The 18,661-nt window shown below is 43.9% G+C and overlaps 1 protein-coding gene across 5 annotated transcripts in view; it reads right to left on the bottom strand.

Moving 5' to 3' along the window:
- The window catches only part of MAML3 (mastermind like transcriptional coactivator 3), a 266,582-nt gene that overhangs the window by 104,250 nt on the left and 143,671 nt on the right, over window positions 1-18,661 (bottom strand). For all 5 annotated transcript variants that reach the window (XM_081021874.1, XM_081021873.1, XM_081021875.1 and 2 more), the window contains one exon: window positions 8,852-10,375. In XM_081021874.1, coding sequence (XP_080878000.1) covers window positions 8,852-10,375 — 1,524 coding nt within the window. The remainder of the gene's footprint in view (window positions 1-8,851; window positions 10,376-18,661) is intronic.

Raw genomic sequence — 18,661 nt, 5'->3', positions numbered from 1 at the left:
GTTACATTTCCTCTCCAATTGCTCTCCCCCTGAACACCTCTCCACAATTGCTTTTACCCAGTGCCATTTTTCTAGAAAAAGAGGTGCTAGAACTCACCATGAACTTCTCCCTTGATCTCTTATAATGGCAATGGGGCCCACCCAAGAGGTGTCAGAACTCAGTTCCCATGAGCTCCTACTGAAAAGAAGCCCTGCTTTTACCTCCACCGGTATTCTAGATCTAGATCTGACCTCTCAAACACATCTGGAACAACACAGGAAGGAGAAGATTTTATTTGGAAATGCACCTGGCAAGAGAAGGCTAAGCATGTTCTCATCAGAAAACACCAGCAAACTATTTTTGCAGCTTTCCCAGCGGAAATATGGCAAATGATTTCCTTAGTGTCTTCAGCAGAAGGCAGCAGTGAGCAATTTAGTGATTTATTTGCCTTTGTCTTTCAGGACCAGTTCACAAACTCATCCAACTGGAGTTCCTGTCAATGAGGTGGAGAAGTGTGCTAACAGCCCTAGCACTGCATACAGAAGGTACTATTTCCTTAATCCTTCCGGCATTTAGCAAAGGTGGTACTTTTACAGAAGGCCTTTGGGGGGCCTTATGAGTGTTCTCCGTAACTATTTTATGGCTGTTGAAACTTGATTGCTGCTAGTTCGCTGTGGATTTTATCTTGCTGTTACTTTATTTTTGTTTAAAATTTATATTGGAGTTTAATGGACCTGTGCTTGCTGCTTTGTGGATTTTCAGGTGGAAAGCAAGTTAAAAGCAAGTTAAAATAACATGTGGTGCAGAGATTGCATGCACACATGCATACATATCTAGTCCTGATTCACACAATAAAATTTAGACAAGAATGGGAGTTCATACATATTGAGACTAAGTGCCTAATGCCCACATCACAACTACTTTAAATGCCCAGTGACAGAAAGGATTCTTTCTTCCACTCCATAGGAATAATTCCCAGCTGTGTAGTGAACCAACCCTTTCCTCTTTACTTCCCAACTAGTAAAAAAAAAGGTAGGCAATTCAAAACCAGCTAGCATTTAAGGGTATTTTATCTTAGCGCATGCATTTCTAAGTGCATTTTGTCCTAAAATGTGTTGTCTCTCTTTTTTTGTGTGCATTTTGGTATATGTTTTCAGCTGAGATTCTATTGCAAAGTTTGGAGAAGTGTGAACTTGGAAGGATAATTTTCTTTCTGATCTTTTTATTAGCTCAGGTACAAATTGGGTCAATTTGCTTAAAAATATGGACCAAATTAAATTGGCTTTCCTCTCTAGGTCCAACAACATCTGGAGGGCCACAAATCCCCCAGCCCTGCTGCAAGGACTGTTCTTCAGTCTGTTCACCAGTGTGCCTCTTTTGGAGGCTTCCTCCATGTTTCTCCAAAGTTGGCTATCCACGTTTACCATGGAAGCTCTGGTCCCCAGTCACAGTCAGACAAGCCTAAGAAGCTTGCAAATGGGAAAGGAATCCACAGAATCTTGCAATCAACAAGAAATCCTTCCAGTTTGGCAGGCTGGCAGTAGAGAGGAACTTGGAACTATACACAAGGATGTCTTGTTATGCACTTCTGTTTATTTATTTGCTTATATGCATTTATAGCCAGCCATTCGTTTATGCTGTCCAAACCCAGGACTGTGGTCTCCTCCTTAACCATCATCTGCAGCCAAGAACAAACCTTGGTTACAGACAGTGATTAAGGATGAAAGAGCTTAACCACAATCCTGGGTTCAGACGACATGCTAAGCTGCTGCGCTGCCCTGAGCTAAAAGGACCAGGGAGGCTACAGTGTCCTCCCTAGGCATTAGCATATTTGTTACATGAGAATAAGACCAATATGTAAGGAGCACAGAGGTGCAGAATCATTGGCACCTGACGGATCAGTTCCAAAGTCATCACCAAAAAGAGCAACAAACAACAACCTAGTTCCATAAGCTCACTGAAATAGGCCATGCCAACATGAGTGTCAGATTCATTACAAGAGCAGTTTGAGGACCAACAGAAAGAAGGATGCACTGACAACCACCATGCAGAAAACTGAAGCTAACAATAAGACATCTCAAAAGGCAGTGTATGTAACAAGCCGACTGATGTGAGTAACGTGAGGCATTTCATGCTTGTGAAAACATCACTAGGCATAAAAGCAGCATGGTCACCTTGCAGATCAAGTTCATCTGGAGGCATATATATACTTATTTCTCTGCCTGCCAAAAAGTTACGGGAAATTGGGTGTTCTTCTGTATAGGTCTGAACCTTCTGTGAATTATACTAGAAAATCTTGATGACTGGGAAAGAATCTGGTTGTGCATCAAACATAGGAGTCACAGTGGGCGATAACAAATACAGCCTACGAACATAACGTCTAGTATACATGAACTCAGATTGCATTGTCAATGATCAAATTTTCTCCAGGTTATTGACTCTGCATGCAGCTAACATTCAAGAAGTATAGCTTCAAAATGACATCCAAGAATGTCAGAGATGGGACTGGCATGCTGCGTGGGCGGGGAGGGTACCTGACCCCTTGCTGCCCCCCTTTTAAAAAAATTGTAACACAACGAAACAATTGCTCGTGATACTAGATCTCAAGGTCATCCAAAGGAATTGTTTAGCAACATGTTAAGGATAGAGAAAAGGAAATACGTATTCACACAATGCCTAATTAATTGATGGAATTCACTGCAACAGGATATGATTAAGTTGGACGACTTTTAAAAAGTCTGGAATCATAGTAAACCAACTGAAATTTTAATAACTATATATTTGAGGTCGTGTTTTCAGAACGGTAAAGAAAAGAATTTCTCTCCCAGTCCTGGGAATTAAATTAATGCACTTGTCAGTTGGAAATAAGAGAAAATATCTGTGTGTAAGTCCCCATTTCGTGTCCAAATATGCAGAACAAAGACACTAAATCAGCTACAAATATTTGAGATGTAGAACAAAAACACTATAAAAACAGAATCTCAAGGGGATTCTTGTTATTTCTCCTACTCTCTCACATACCTCTAATTTCAAACAAGGCAGCTGCATTTTCTGTAGTCTTTATAGTGGCAGCATCCTCATAGCCACATGGGGGTAGATTCATGGTTTTATTATATTTCTCTTCACCCATAGAGAATTCTATTTTGCTCCCGCCTCTCTTCATCTCATACTCACCAACTCCTGACAGCATTCTCTATTCCAAATGTTTGATTTTCTCTTAGGCACACAAGATCTCTTCCACTGCACCCATTTTTCTTCCACAGTTACATGTTTATATTGAAGAAATCAAACATTTTACCATTTTCTCTCTCTCTCAAAAAGAGACACGCTTAATGACTTCTAAGCAGACATCTTTCTTGTAGTTATTTTAGGATTAAAAAAGAACCTAACATATGGTGTCACAGAAAACCCATCAGTATTTATCGCCAGCAACTTTGCCACTCACAAATCAGGCTGCCCAGAAATGTAAATACTCTGCCTGTGTGAACAAGGTTTCTCTTATACAAATCTCTTACAACAGCTTCACTTTTTCAGCAGTGTCCTATGTCTCAAGGTCATCTAGAGCCCCACTAACACAGCAGTCATAACATGTGACACTACTTTGGATTTGTGGGCTTGGGCACCGGAAGAAACCGAGTACAGTGGTACCTCAGGTTACAAACACCCTGAGTTACAAACACTTTGGGTTACAGACTCCGCTAACCCGGAAGTAGTACCTTGGGTTAAGAACTTTGCTTCAGGATGAGAACAGAAATCGCGGTGCGGCGGCAGTGGGAGGCCCCATTAGCTAAAGTGATACCTCAGGTTAAGAATGGTTTCAGGTTAATAACGGACCTCTGGAATGTAGGTAACCAGAGGTACCACTGTACCACGCGCCTTCTACACCCCTGCCCCAGAGTATGCATATCTACCAGTGGTCCTGATTTTATAAGTGTGTTCAGAAACCAGCAGGTCTCTCCCCCTGCTGTGTCAGAAGCCGCTTGCACAATTGCACTGAATCCTCTGTTCTGTCACCTAGTGCCCTTGCTTAGCAGTCCAGCTCTGAATTTTCTATGCAAAAAGATACAAACCAACTAGGACTGGTTTGGAGAGAATTCTCACTTTGTTCCCACTAGCTGGCATGCTCCATCTCTTTTATTGTTAAACCTCATTTTACCATTAGGCCCTAGATTTGCTTTACTGCACCCATCCACCATATTGCTACCCTTCTGCTTCTTCAGATGAAACTAAAACTCACAATCTTGAAACCCTGTGACTTCTCAGTGGTGTCTGTAAGCTCTCTTTCTCCCCTCCCCAACTTCTTTTTGACACATCACAACAAATCCAATGGGTTGCTTATCACTACAGTAATGCAACTGCACGTACTAGTAGGGGGAAGGGGGGAGCGAAAAACTCTGACCTTACAGTTCCAGAGGAGGGATGTCTGTACATGTTTGCTGCTAAAATACTGTGGGCCAAGTCTCAATTGAAACAAAATGGGACTTGGTTGTTTTTTGGGACATACCCCCCTAAGCCGGGTATGTCCAAAGACCGTTCTGGGTGCCTAATGTGGCCTGCCAGTTGGTTTAATCCGGCCCCTGTGGCAGTTTATTTCCTCAACAACTTCAATCCTAAAAATTAGTTCTTCAACAGCTTCAATCCTAAAAAAAGGTGACCAACTTTGGTTGGCCCTTTGGTCGGCCCTCACGGCCCTTCACGTCATCAAATCTGGCCCTCTTTGAAAAAAGTTTGGACACCCTAAGCCAAAGGGAGCAGAGAAAATGGAGGTAGAGACTCTGCACAGCTCTATGTCCAGCACGTGACAGGAAAAGGGAGATCTTGATGGATATACACTCCACTTCCACACCCTTTTGCAGCTCATGTGTAAGACAGCAGGAAATCTCCATCACCTTTACTGAAGAAGATGCACACCTATGATCCAAAACTGTTAATTACACAGAGGTATATAGTCACAGAAGTTAATGCCTATGGTGTGGTTGCAGTGCAATGCTAATAGTAAAGACCTTGTTAAGGGACCATTCATAACACAAGGAGTGCATAGACACAGCAGCATTGCTTGGTCACATGCATGAGTCAATATACACAGAGCTCTTTAAGAGCATTGACGGTCTTGTGTACACCAAGCAGGACTTGCTTTCAACAGTGCCCCCTGATACCCAGCACCTCTGCTGAAAAAAACACAGGCACAGGAACTGTCTAGTGTTCATTATAACACAACTGGGATTAGCATAAAACACTGCACTTGAAGCATTAGAGTCTGTATTTTCTATGGACTATGTTCTTTACAGCACTGGTGGCAGAGGTTTGGCAATGCAAATAATACTTATTGCAGGCTTTCAGCTGAGAAATGAGTCATGACCACTGCACTCCAGAGAAACAATATTCAGTAGGAGATTAGACAACTTCTACCACCTTTTGTGCATGCAGGAATAATGCACCTTTTTTTTTTTTTTTAGTTTCTCTCACTAGACCACCAATTTAACACCCTGCCAACTGTCCAATTACTCCTATTCACAGTGAGTTAAATGGGTTTCTCTCCAGCCATACACACCTTTCTTTTCTTTTAGTATAATTAATGAAGCTCATCAAAGCCGAGAAAACAAGCCAGAGCACCAGCTACTCACTGACATGTTAACATGAAGGTTGTGTGCTACTGATCTCTCTGCAGGGTGTTCATGTCGCTAACATGGCATACAAAACAGTGCCAAGTGCCATATGCGGCAGGAGGGGCACACATTAAGATATTCTGATACGCTATCAACATAGATGGCCCTGGAACTCTAGCATGTCCCATATAAGATTGCTAATACCTGCCCAGTATATGATCACAGCATTGTTTCTGGGGCTTTACTTCATTTTGGCTGCATTCATTTTATAAAAAATCCCATTACTCTGAGGATAGTCATAGTGGCATTGCAGTATGTCCCTTTAGGCATGCCCACTAAGGATTCTCTCTCTCTCTCTCTCTCTCTCTCTCTCTCCCCTCCCACTTTAGTATCATAGATGTGTAGGGCACAACAAGGAATCAGAGAATGAAGGTTTCAATAATGCACACAGTGTGGAGTCTTGCACATTTCTTTGTGGACTGTGTGCCCTGCACAATATCACAGAAAGCAGCGCAGGCTGTGTTGTTGGTAGGAACAATTATGCAATTTTCAATCAGCCAAACGACGAGCAACAGGTTTTTGACACATAAAGAGAGGCTCCCTTCCTTCCCCGCAAACAACTGCACAGCTAAGCAACTATTGATTCTAGATCAGGTGTAGTGCTAAAGAATGAACTCTCTTGCATTGCTCCGTAGCAGCCCTTCTTGGACTACAACTCCTGGCTGTGCTGGCTAGGGCTAATGGGAGCTGCTGTCCCCCCAAAAATCTGGAGGGCACCAGTTTGGGGAAGGCTTCTCTATAGGAATAATGGCCTCTGTGTAGCTTTTAATCTGGCAGCTCTAAAATACATACAGAAACAAGTTTATTGTGAGAGTACAGGTTAGAAGAAATGTACAGTAAAGAACAATAAAAGATATTAACCATGCAGTGATATGCCCCCATTTTGGAGACAGTTTCAAAAAGAAGAAAGGAGGGTATTTTTTCCTCTTTTCCTATTATTGTTTCTATAAAGGACAGAATAAAAGTAAGGTAAGAGATTCTAGCCATCCTTGATTCTCTTTGTTTCCTGATGTAGGGAGAAGAGGACAGAAAGTGCTTTGTGACTTTAGCTCTATGTTATCAGCAGATCTTTTCCCATCATTGTGAGGAACAATTATTCCTGACTGCATAGGGAGGTCAATCAACAAACATTTTTCAGGAAAACAGTAAGAGAAAGAAGGGGAAATACATTCCAGATGGAAGGCTACTGTTTTACCTTTCCCACCTAAGCCAATCTTTTCTCTTCTGTGCCTCTAAATTGGCCCACTGGGACTGGAAAGATCTTTCAATATGGAAACATTAGGGTTCTATTTCTGCTCAGGTCATTTGAAGGTGAGCTAAATGAGATATTGGGGCAGAGGGTTATGAGGTACAAGTATGGTTTCTTTCTTGAGCTTGTATTAACATTTTACCTTGAAATCAAGGGTTGTTTTTTAAATATCATCTTTTAACTTGTCAGGAACACAAAGCTTGCCCTGCTTGGCCATACTCAGAAAAAGAAAAAAGTTTTTAAGTCAGGGTGGGGAATCAGTCCCAGGGACCTAATGTGCCCCCCTCTGAGCTCTTTATCTGCCCCTCAGGACTCTCCTTCCTCCCTTGGCCACGCCCATCACCAGGCCTGCTCTGAGCACTCCCCAAGTGCTTTTGCCTGACTGGCATGTGCCCTTGATCTGAGTTCGTGCTCCTTGCTTGCTTGGCTGGAGAATGGAGAGAGGAGAGTCGTGGGTATACACACTTCTGTGTGGTTGGAATGTGGCCTAGTGTACGAAGGTGGAAGTCATATCCATTGCTCCGCCCACTTTCTTCTCCAGCCCTGCCCACTGCCCCTGTAACATTGCTATCAGGCTGAAAAAAAGGTTCTCTACCCACAGTTTGAATATATGTGTTGGAAGATTTGGGGTAGCCAAAAGAAAATGCTCCAAATCTTCAGCACAGTGTTAAACTATGGAATTTTCTTCCACAATATGCATTAATGGCCACCAATTTGGATGACTTTAAAAGAGGATTTGGCAAAAAACCATGGGGGATAAGGCTATCAGCTATGGCTCTGCTCTATGTCCACTGCCAGAAGCACCAATGTGCATCTGAATGCCAGCTGCTGAGAATCACAAGCGAGAAGAGTGCTGTTGCCCTTGGGTGCCGCTTGTGGGCTTCCCATAGTCATCGGGCTGGACACTTTGAGAACTGGATGCTGATGTTGGCGGGCCATTGGTCTGATAAACTGCACCCCTCTTATGTTCTTATTTCACAGATGAGACTACAGTATTCTACAATGAAGCAAATAACTACAATGTTGGGGCAGGTGCTTCTTCACTTTCACAGCTGTGGTCTCTAAGGTGATGGACCGCACAATGAACAATGACGTGGAAGAGGACTTGTACATGGATGAGGACAGGAGCACCAATAGCCTCACAATCCACCTTGTACAGGCAGCAACTAGTGGCTTTTCTTTTGGAATCTGCCATGAGCTGAGGATGGTGGTTGTCCTTTATTGGCAAATAAGGTGGACAGGTAAAGGAGATGACAAGAGCTCCTGCTTTTAATAGTTGTGGAGAGAGGAAATTTCAGCAGGTGTAGCTTGTAGCTCAAGCTAAATATTAATCCAAATATTAAAGGTGCAGGAGCCCTTCACCCTTTTTCATTTGGCCACACTACTGGCACCTAGTAAACACATGCCATTGCACATCATTGCCACATGGACACATGAATTGCAAGCCTTTGCCTCACAGCTTGCTCAGGAAAATTACTTACTGTTCTGATATTGTAAAAGTGGTTTGTGCTAGCATTAACAAGAAGCCATCCATTAGCAAGTCCATAGCAACTTTCCACTCCTGAGAGATCACTCATATCCTTAGAACCCTCTTTCCCTCCAAAGCAAAGGCAAACTAGTCAAACATGACTCACCCCACAACTACAAGTACATGCCACACTGATCGACCAACTAATGATCAGTGTGGCATTTTCCTGCTCTTTAAAATGTAGCAGCCATTTTGTTCTATACCACAGCCCATGACGCCCATTTTGTCTTACACCATTTCACCTCAGCAGCCATTTTGTGTCACGCTATACATCCACAGCTGCCATGTTTGTGGCTGGCACCCACAGGACACTCTCAAATTCCAAAAGTACCTACTGACCCTTGACTTAAGCACACACACTCCCTCTTGGATTTTGCAACAAAGTAATGAATTAAGTCATTAAAAGAGCGTTATCTGCTCACACTTACCTGACCAAGGGAGGGAAGTGTTCCATAAGCCATCGTCTGGTTCATCATTCCTTTCTGCTTCATGATAAGCATGCGTTTCTGCTCCTCACTCAAGTGCGTCATTTGAGCCTGCATCTGCGGTTGTTGGGGCTGCTGCTGCTGCTGCTGCATGTATGGCATCATGGGATTCTTGCTGGGATTGGCCATCGGTGGAGTCATTCTTTGACTCAAGTCAGCATTGAAATGAGTCAGAGGTTTAGTGTTGCCATAAGAAAGCATATTGGTTTGTTTGCTCAAGGAGTTTGTACCCAGATTATTTGGCTGCTGACTGATCATATTCATGTGGTTTTGAGGGAGGTAGTTATTCATCGTAGTCTTTTGTGGGTTGCTTGCCGTAGGAGGCACTACAGGATTTTGGTTGTTAAAGGCTTGGGGATATATCATTGGGCTATTTGGTTTGTCTGTACTGAAGGGTCCTCCATAAGGACTAGATGGAGGCCCCACTGGGGACCAGCTAGATGCTTGATTTGGATGTTGCTGCTGCTGCTGCTGCTGCTGCTTTTGCTGCATGAGCTTAGCTCGTTGCTGCTGCTGTGCTGCCATCTGTTTAAGCTGTTCAGCTGGAGATAAGTCAGTGCTGGGCACAGCCACTTGGCCAGGCCCCGGGGCAGCTGTTGCCACTGTTGTTGGATTAATAAGATAACCATTACCCGGTCTTGACTGAGTTTGGCTTGGGGTATGTGCTTGGTTAGGAGTCTGGGGTGACTGAACCACACAATTTGCTGGTGAGCTGTCAGAGAGTGGAGCTGGGGGCGCACTAGAGACAGAAGGTATGCTAGATGCTGTAGGGACATTTGAAAATGGAGGACCTGAAGAAGAAGGCCTTACCTGGGGAGACCCAAGAGGAACATGGGCAAATGGAGAGTGCGATGGGTCACTTTTAACACTCGCACTCTCTTGAATCTCAGTGGCTGGTCTGGGAAATTCAGGCTCCTTTTTCTCTTCGAAGTCTTCATTGAACAAATCTTGTATGTCATCCTCTGGAACAGTGTTAGCCAGCTCATCTATTAATTCCTGCCACTCTTGATCATTCAGGTTAATGTCTGAAAAAAGTTTATTCTGATTTGAAAGTGATGTGTCAGAATTGTCCATGCAACTAGGATCATCCAAGGGCTCTTGTTTTAGCTCCTTGCTGTTGTTGCTATTGTTGTGCAGGATGTTAAAACTATCCTCAAGCTCTGTGCATCCATTGATTGGGAGTTTTATCTCTGGAAGTCCACCATTTTTACCCAGGTCATCCAGACCACCAGCATGAGTTCCACTGTTCTGCAGGGGCAGTGATGGTTTTATGTCAAGCTGGTGAAGAGGGGAAATAGAAGGCAAAGGCAAATTATTGGGCAAGCTGTTGATTCCCTCAATCCCAGGTACATCCTTCCGTATCCGCTTGCTGGTTGGGGAGAAGCTACTGTCACAGGCTCCATTCTGCTGTTCGCCATTGAGGGGTGAGCGTGCTCCTTCCAACTTTCTCTTCACCGTCTCTTGAAGCTTGAAGAAACAGAACAAAATCGTTAATTAGACTCTTGCACACACTTCTGCCCTTCATAAACAAAAACCAAAAACACTCTATGCAATAAACTATACTCACAGAAAATTTATTATAATTCATAACCTGTATATTTTCTCTCTGTGCCTCATTGGCACACAACACTCCCCCATCAAGTGCTGAGTGATATAGCCATTGTTCACCATGGGGTACACAATTCATATTTTTCCTGTTTCTGGCCAAAGAGCCATTTTCAATGTTCATACTGTTCCAAAAGGAGGGAAAAATCTGTATCACTAGAGATGTTAATGGGGCAAAAGCGTATGCAATGGAAAACAAAAACAGCTCTTTCATACATTTTGCTTCAGTCATCAGTACTGGAGATGTTTGTTTCATGGTGCTCACAGAGTCCTCCCTGTTCTACAGACCTACTTCAATACTTAAGCTACAGGTGGAGCCTGCAAGGTTTCAGCATTATAGCATTCTCAGCATTTGCACCTGCGTAGCATGCTGGATAGATGTTCTGCCGGTGATAAAGAGCCATATGGGAGAAAGAAAGGAGCAAACAGGGCAAAAAGGGTATAGCAGTTGGGAGTAGGGGACACACAAAGTGTGTTTCTATACCCTCTCCTTGAGTGATTTTGCTTGACTGGAATTGTGTCCCTGAACTGCAGTAGCCTTTCCTACTTTCATTGATGGAGAAAGGTGTGTATAGAAACCTCTGAATTGTGCATGGCTTGAATGCAGCCTGTTACATAAAGGTAAGAGTCGCATTTGTTTCTCCCCCCAATTTTTACATTCGGCCATGCCCATCACTGGTAGGTGGCTCAGGAACCTTTTCCATGAGAGAATATTAGGCCCTTCAGCTGCAAAGGTTCCCCATCCTGGACTCTATCATCAGTGATGCTAACATAAATTCTCAGTTTTGATAACTGACATGTGTATGGACTGCTACTGCCTTCCAGTGGATTCTTATATTTATAATCTAGCGGTTGTATTGAACATTGCAGCTCTGCTGGTACAACAGACTTCCATGCATGCAATGGACCTCCCCTGTCCCTTTCAGCCTACAAAGAAGGTTTTTTTTAATTCAAAGTTTTTGATATTTCTACTATAAAATAATTCCTCTCCCCATTTCCCAGTTACAGAGTTACAGAAGGAAGGGGGGAAGGGGATTTTAAAAATAATTTTAAAAACCAAACACAGTGTAGATGGGCACAAGGGAAAGGGATCTGCTTTCTGCACAACGTTCTAAGAAATTCTGCCAGATGTTCTGAAATGCACCATCCTTTCCTCTTTTTATGTAAAGCATTTGTCATGAGCTAGGCTTGCCATACGTCAGGAAAATTCCTGAAACATCCTGGTTTTGGAGTGTAAAAATGGCGTCAGGGGGATTTTTGTCAAAGGTGGCTAACATAATATTTAAATAATAAAAATTAATAATATACCATGAATTTGGTTCAGCTTTCCTTTACCCACCTCGTTTTCTACAGCAACACATACCAGCCTTTATATACTTAGTGGCAAAGTAAAGGCAGGCCTCATCTCAATCACCCTCTTGGAAGTGGCACCCAATAAATGTCCTGTATCTGCAGAACCCAGTCGGTTCTGCAAATCCCGCTTCTCAGCTTGCAGCCATTTTGAAATAAGGACCTACATTTTGCCATCCTTCCCTTGCCTGGGGTAGATAAGGAAGTTTATTGCCACTGTTGCCTTAATTGTGAGATACCACTATCTCAACTCACTGGTTTTCCTGCACTGTTTAGTGTCATTCTACTGAGAGTTACATTCACAAGACAAGGCTCAGGCACCACTTCAATCCCACTTAAGCCCTTTTACTACCACTAAAGTGATGGCACTGGGATGAAAAACAACTCTTCTAATGTGGAAGGAAGATGCTTCAAAAAGCCTGTCACTTCAGTCTGTCTTCTTAACTCTCTTTAAACACATTGGACAACGTTTTAAGACAAAGCTGGAGAAATGACTTGCAGCTGCAGTCTCTTCCAAATAAGTTTCATGCCTCAGATACTGCTGGCTACTTGTTCTACAAAGCATGTTCATACACTCCAGTAACAAAATTCTTCTGTTTCTCTGAGGAAAAGTGGATTCTATCTGATCTGCTTCCCTTTTCTCCTGCTCTTTTGATGTGCTGAGCTTGGCTACTGCCCTTCCCTTTTCTGTTTCTTTATTTTTGTGCCTGTTGCTTTTCCTTACAAGGGAGTATTATAATCCTTTAGCAATGAGATATGTTAAAGTGATAGTCAGTTTGGTGCTTTTCTACGCCTTACCAAGAATGAGGTGGTAGAGTCACATGGCAGAATGATGGACAGTACCACTTCAGACTGCAGGTAAAACACTTTTTTAAAAAATGTGCTTACAAACCCTTGCCTCTAGTAAAATAAAATAAAAAGTTTAACCTACCCAGTTCCCTGCTGTACTGATCTGATAGCTCTTTTTCTTTCCTTTTACATGGGGGAACATTCAAAAATATGACTCTCCCACTTGCAGTCCGAAGTGGCACAGCTCCAAATTCTGTTGCTCCACTTTGCTACCTCAAACTACTCTTGGATCTGGCAATGTCCAATTGCCTTTTATATTTAGTTTTGCAATTTATGTAATAGGTTGCTATGCAAAATCAATAAACAAAATTAAGCAAACATTCCTTAGCCTGAGGTATTTGGCCCTGTATGCCTACACTGCTTCCATAGGCAAATAACTGTCGTTCCCTCCTTCCCTGGTGTTTTTCTCAAATCAGCAACTTCTTCCTGTGGGCAAAGTATGCATTCCTAACACCAGAAACCCTTTTTACTACATACATACTTTACATCAGTTAGGATATATACAAACAGTGGAGCATCATCAAAGGTAACTCAGCAAGCAATCGAGACAGTTGCTTGCTGCACTGAATAGCCAGCCTCCTTACAGGTAAAGAGGTGCAGCCGACAACCCCAGTTCAAATCCAGCCTGGGACAGTTGCGTGAAATGAAATGCAGGTGGAATGAGGTTGACTGAGTTGCTGCTTTCTTCCCAAGGGAGTGACACATCCTTCGGGCATGGGTTACATTTATTGTTTCTTCCCCTGTCAACTGGATGGTGCATAATGAAGCCTGATGCTCTTGTGTGCTTCCCACACTCCTCTGTAGACCTTCGACTCAGTAACCTAGCAGGTCGCCTGCCACTTAAAACCTAAATATCCCCTGAGCACTTGAGCATTGAAAATGAATTGGGGGATATGATCACTTCTCATCTGAACAAGTGGGTGTGATGTCAAGGATTAAACTGTGGTCAATTACATTACATTACCACACTTTAAGGAAATAAGATGACCAGGCTGCTGATCTCAAAGGTCTCCAATAAATTCCCCAAAACTCCCACTACAGCTTCACTGCATGTCCCTTTACCACATGCCCAGAGGCCATATGTGACCCATCAGGTCTTCCTAACTGGTCCTTCTTCAACCTGGTCCTGCTCCATGCCCTCCTTGGGTGCTTTTGCCTGGCTGGAATGTGCCCATGCACTCTGACAATGCTGCTTGCTTTCCTCAGCAGAGGTAGGGGTGTGTGTGTGGCTTTGGCATGGCTGGATTATAACCTACTGTATAAAGGTAAGAATCCATCTCTTCTTTACAAGTGCCTTTGGCCTCTAGCCTGCAGCCCCTGCCCACTAAAGCAGGGGTCGGCAAGGTTTACCTTGCCTGGGCTGGTTCACTCTAGCGGAGATCCCTCCATGGGCCGGATTGTGCACGCGCGCCCACGATTTCCGGCGCTGCAGAAACAAGTCCCTGTGCCATGCTGCGCCAATTTAGCACAGCACACAAGGACCCGCCGAGTGGGCAGCTCGGTTCGTGGCTCGTGGGCCAGTTAAATGACCCCCATGGGCCGCTTGTGGCCCATGGACCTTAGGTTGCCAACCCCTGTCCTAAAGAATATCCATCACAGAATCTGGCCAATGGGCTGGAAAATGTTCCCCAACCTTTCTTTACATTGTGGACACTCCTCAACTGAAAACAGCTACTACTCCAAATGCAGCTTCACGCTACAGAATCTGTAGTTGTTGTGTTTTTTTCAGGGGGAGGACCTTCTCCTCTTCGCCCACTTACCCCACTGCTGCAAGGAAATATCAGCTGCCGCCTTATGCAACCAACCTCCGCCCAATTGCTGGGCCACCCACCGCCTCTGTCATGCAGCCCCAAGCAGCATGCTAGGGAATGGCACCACAACACTAAAAAGGTGCCAGAACACACCAAAGAGGTGCCGGAACTCAGTTCCGGTGAGAAAGCCCTACCGCACTCCCACAAAACTGTTGAAAATAAATGTGTGTGAGGTGGGTGGGTGTATTTTCCCCTCCCTGAAATGAACCAGTGGCTCAATTTGTGTGTCATGGTAAACACAGTTTGGCTTTCACTTTGCTCCTTAGTGCAAGCAGGAACACCACACAATCCCTAGCTTTTGTGCTACCGTATTTTTTGCCCTATAGGATGCACTTTTCCCCCTCCAAAAATGAAGGGGAAATGTGGGTGTGTCCTATGGGGCGAATACAGGCTTCAGGAAGCTCTGCACAACCCTCCGGAACCCGGCGCCAAGCCATGCCGGCCTCCGGAAGGTCGCGCAGAGCTGCCTGCCCCCCGGGGTCCGTGCAGCTGTGCGCGACCCTCCGGATCCCGGCGCCAAGCCACGCCAGCCTCCGGAGGGTCATGCAGAGCTGCCTGCGCTCCCGGGCTCCACACAGCTCTGCGAGACCCTCCGGAGCCTAGCGCCAAGCCGCACTGGCCTCCGGAGGGTTGCGCAGAGCTGCCTGCATTTCGAAGCCTCTTCAGCGCGCCCGGGCTTCGCACAGCTGTCCCCAAGCCTGGGGAGACCGGCGCGGCTCCCTAGGCTTGCGGATAGCAGGCTGTTCTGGGGGCTGGGGTCGGGGGAAGCTCGGGCTTCCCCCGGCGCCAGCCCCGTGCCTGGGGAGGGAATAATTTTTTTTCTTTATTCCCCCCCCCAAAAAAAACTATGTGCGTCCTATAGGGCGGTGCGTCCTATGGGGCGAAAAATACGGTACATCTAAACCAGGGATCTGAAGCCAAGGTTTCTTCTTTGCCTCCCCACTGTGATTTCTTTGGAGTGAAACAAAGCACGTCCCTCAGTCTTGACAGAACACTAAGCCAATATTGTGCCTTGTTGCTCCCATTCACGCTAGGGGAGGAGTGAAACAGGTACAATCTCCACATTCACAGTAAACTATTCAAACTATGGTTTATCATGACATATAAACATAGACAAATTCTTGCTTCTGCATGTCATCCAATGCTGCACAAATCAAGTTACTTAAAACTGGTATAAAGGATGAGCATGGCGGTAAGACTTTAGCTCTGTTCACAGGCAACAGATAAAGTTGCAGGAATTGCAAAATCTCATGGGAATTGGGGTGCCTTAATTTAATGAACATCCATTAGTTTCTATGGATATGTTACATGTGGAAATAACTGACATCCATTGTTCCCTATGAGGTGGGGTGCCCTGGAATAGCATTACAAAAAAAAAAAAGGGGCAAAGTATTTTTACTCCCAAAGCAGTAGACTTGGGTGGACATGAGTGAGTATTGGGTTATTTATAAGCCATTTATAAAAGGAGGAACCTGGTCCTGGGCTAGGAGACCGCTAAACTTTATGGGGCTATTTATTAATAGTCTAAAAAGTATATCTACATATTACAACACACATACACACCCACACGCAGACTAGCTCATCTTGGAATTTTCAGCAGGACTATAGTGGCCACACCATAGAGTATCCACTACATAAACAAGGGAGCACTTAAGGATGTCGACAGAGCTTTCATCTGCTGCAAAAAGCTGCTCCACTTCATCCCACTAGCAGCAAGTCATTTTTCAGAAGAAATTAGACCAAGGTGCTGTTGTTATAGCAACAGTCAGAGCCACTTACACAGCTCCCTCCCTCCCCCCCCCCCCCCGATCTCATTCTGACTTCAGTGGGCAGCTATTTCAATTATGTATAGGGAGTGACCAGGGCTGCTGCTGTTTAGCGCTTTTATTGCTCCTTCAAAACAAGCTCAGAGGCTGAATTCTCTTTCGGCTTCACATCTGACCATAAAAGTCAAACAGATTTCATAGCATTTTGTGCCATTTCCGCCCACTCTAAGCTCAGTGGTCAGCAAAACCATAGACAGGGAGGCTCCAATTGTTATCACAGAGACTTTAATCTACTGGGCATATAATGGGCATGCTTCCACCAACTTTGCTGTCTTTAAACCACTTCAGGTTCTTCCAGCTGAAAAAAAAATCGCAAACAAGTGCTGACAGGGGACCAATAACACAACAGAACATCCATTACTTCACAGTACCAAGGAGCCCATGAATCTGCAGAACTGGAGCTCCCAGGAATCTTCTATAATGGGATTTTTGGTTTGACAACCTGGACAAGGGCAGAAATAATCGAGTGCACTGAGATTATGGCATTGTATGTGGTGGTGGTAAAAAGGTGCATAGGATTGATCATCGGTGTGCCTGTATCTTATACGTGAATAAATAAACACATCCATAAATGCTTCCACTAAGACACAGGTTTGAAAAAAGAACAAAGGGTGCTACATTCTTCATCATCCCTTGATTCAAATCTCTATTAAAATTGATGTTTCTTATTCTCTGTGTCATTTCAGTTGAGCTACGCTGTCATTTGTGCTCAAATGAACTTACATTCCTGCAGCGATGATTGAGTATTAGGATCACAGAATTGTGAGTCTGGAATGTGTATTGAGGTCAAATACTTCAACCTCTTCACAGGGGAAATATCCTCCATCTAACACACTCCAAAGAGATTAGCAGGCAGCGTCCAGATTATACTGCTCCACAATCAGAAATAAGGAGCAAGGAAGGTGTCTGGACTTTGGGTTGTCTTAACTAACTCCACATTTCACGTAGTCAATGAAACGCGATTTGTCCTTAACAAAGGATGAGAAATGCACTGCCGAATGTCAGATTACTGGGCCAGCTTTTGACTTTTCTCAGTCATAATCACATGAATGTGTGATAAAGGGGAAGGGGATGAACTACCCAATTCATATGCTAAACGTTTCTTATGTCATATTTTAAAAATGCTTCAGCAAAGCAGAAATTGGCTGCATAAACCTACCTCTAAAATAACCACAATGTTCCTTAGACTCCATGCCTACATTTGGAAGCAAAAAGCAAGTGACCACAAGGGTACTAAATTATTTCAGATATTTATATGCCACCTTTTAGGACAAAGCCCTCTCTAGAGTTTACCAAAATAAGATTTACAACCACAATAAGTCACAATGAACAAAGTGTGACAAACGCACCAATTAAATCCCTTTAAAGTCAGAATGAAATCATTCAGAAATGGCTTCACAAAGTCTTCAAGGTTTGCATGAAGATTTCCCAAGAGGGAGATTGGTAGAGTTTTCACAAAAGAGGGTTCCAAAGATATGGGGTCACTAGTGAAAAGTCCTTCTCCATGGTATCTGCCCATCTTATTTCTGCTTGTAGTGGGCCAGAGAGTAAGTCAATAGCAGGTCTTGGGTGGGATCATTTTGGTGAACGAGGTCCTTCAAATAATTTGGTCCCAGACCATTTAGGGTTTTTAAAGTAAACACCAGCACTTTGAACTGAGCCTGGAAATGAACTGATAACCAAAGAAGCTGATAAAATTTGTGCCATATTTGCCGACCCTCTGGCCCTATTAGTAGATGCATTTTTACCAGCTGTAGCTTTCAAGGGATCTTTAAAATGTAGCCCCATGTGTAGCATAAAGTCAAAAGTACAAAACATACTTAGCATTACATTAGCATCCATACAAGTGGGAGCTCCACATAATGTTGCACCATGGATGCTCCCTGCCCTCTTCCAGAACGCTCCATTTTACCCCTCTGTTCCTCAAGAGCTTTTGTATGGCTGGAATATCCTTGAACTGAAATACTGCCTCTTGCTTGCCTGGATGAAGGCATGTAGTGCTTGGGGTGCAGAAAGCTATCACTTTTGCATGGTTGAAATGTTGCAGCTGAGACTTCTTATGATATGGGTGTGAATTCTGTGGGCAATATTTGACTATATATGCGTCAGCATCCCGTAACAGTCCTGGTGTTTTCCATCAGTATTAAAGGGTAGTATTTTCATTTCTTTATTTTTGGTCTACTTAACATGCGGGAAAGCAGCAAACATTAATGTAAACACACAAAATAATAGGTTCTGAAGCAGAGACCAAGAATACAGAGTCCCTTGGGAATGTTTGCAGCAATTACAGGCTCAGGTCTAATTAATTTTTT

This window comes from Podarcis pityusensis (assembly GCF_964106645.2).
Source record: "Podarcis pityusensis genome assembly, chromosome: 9".
In the NCBI taxonomy this organism is placed as follows: Eukaryota; Metazoa; Chordata; class Lepidosauria; order Squamata; family Lacertidae; genus Podarcis; species Podarcis pityusensis.
This window is presented reverse-complemented; position numbering and strand designations above follow the sequence as displayed.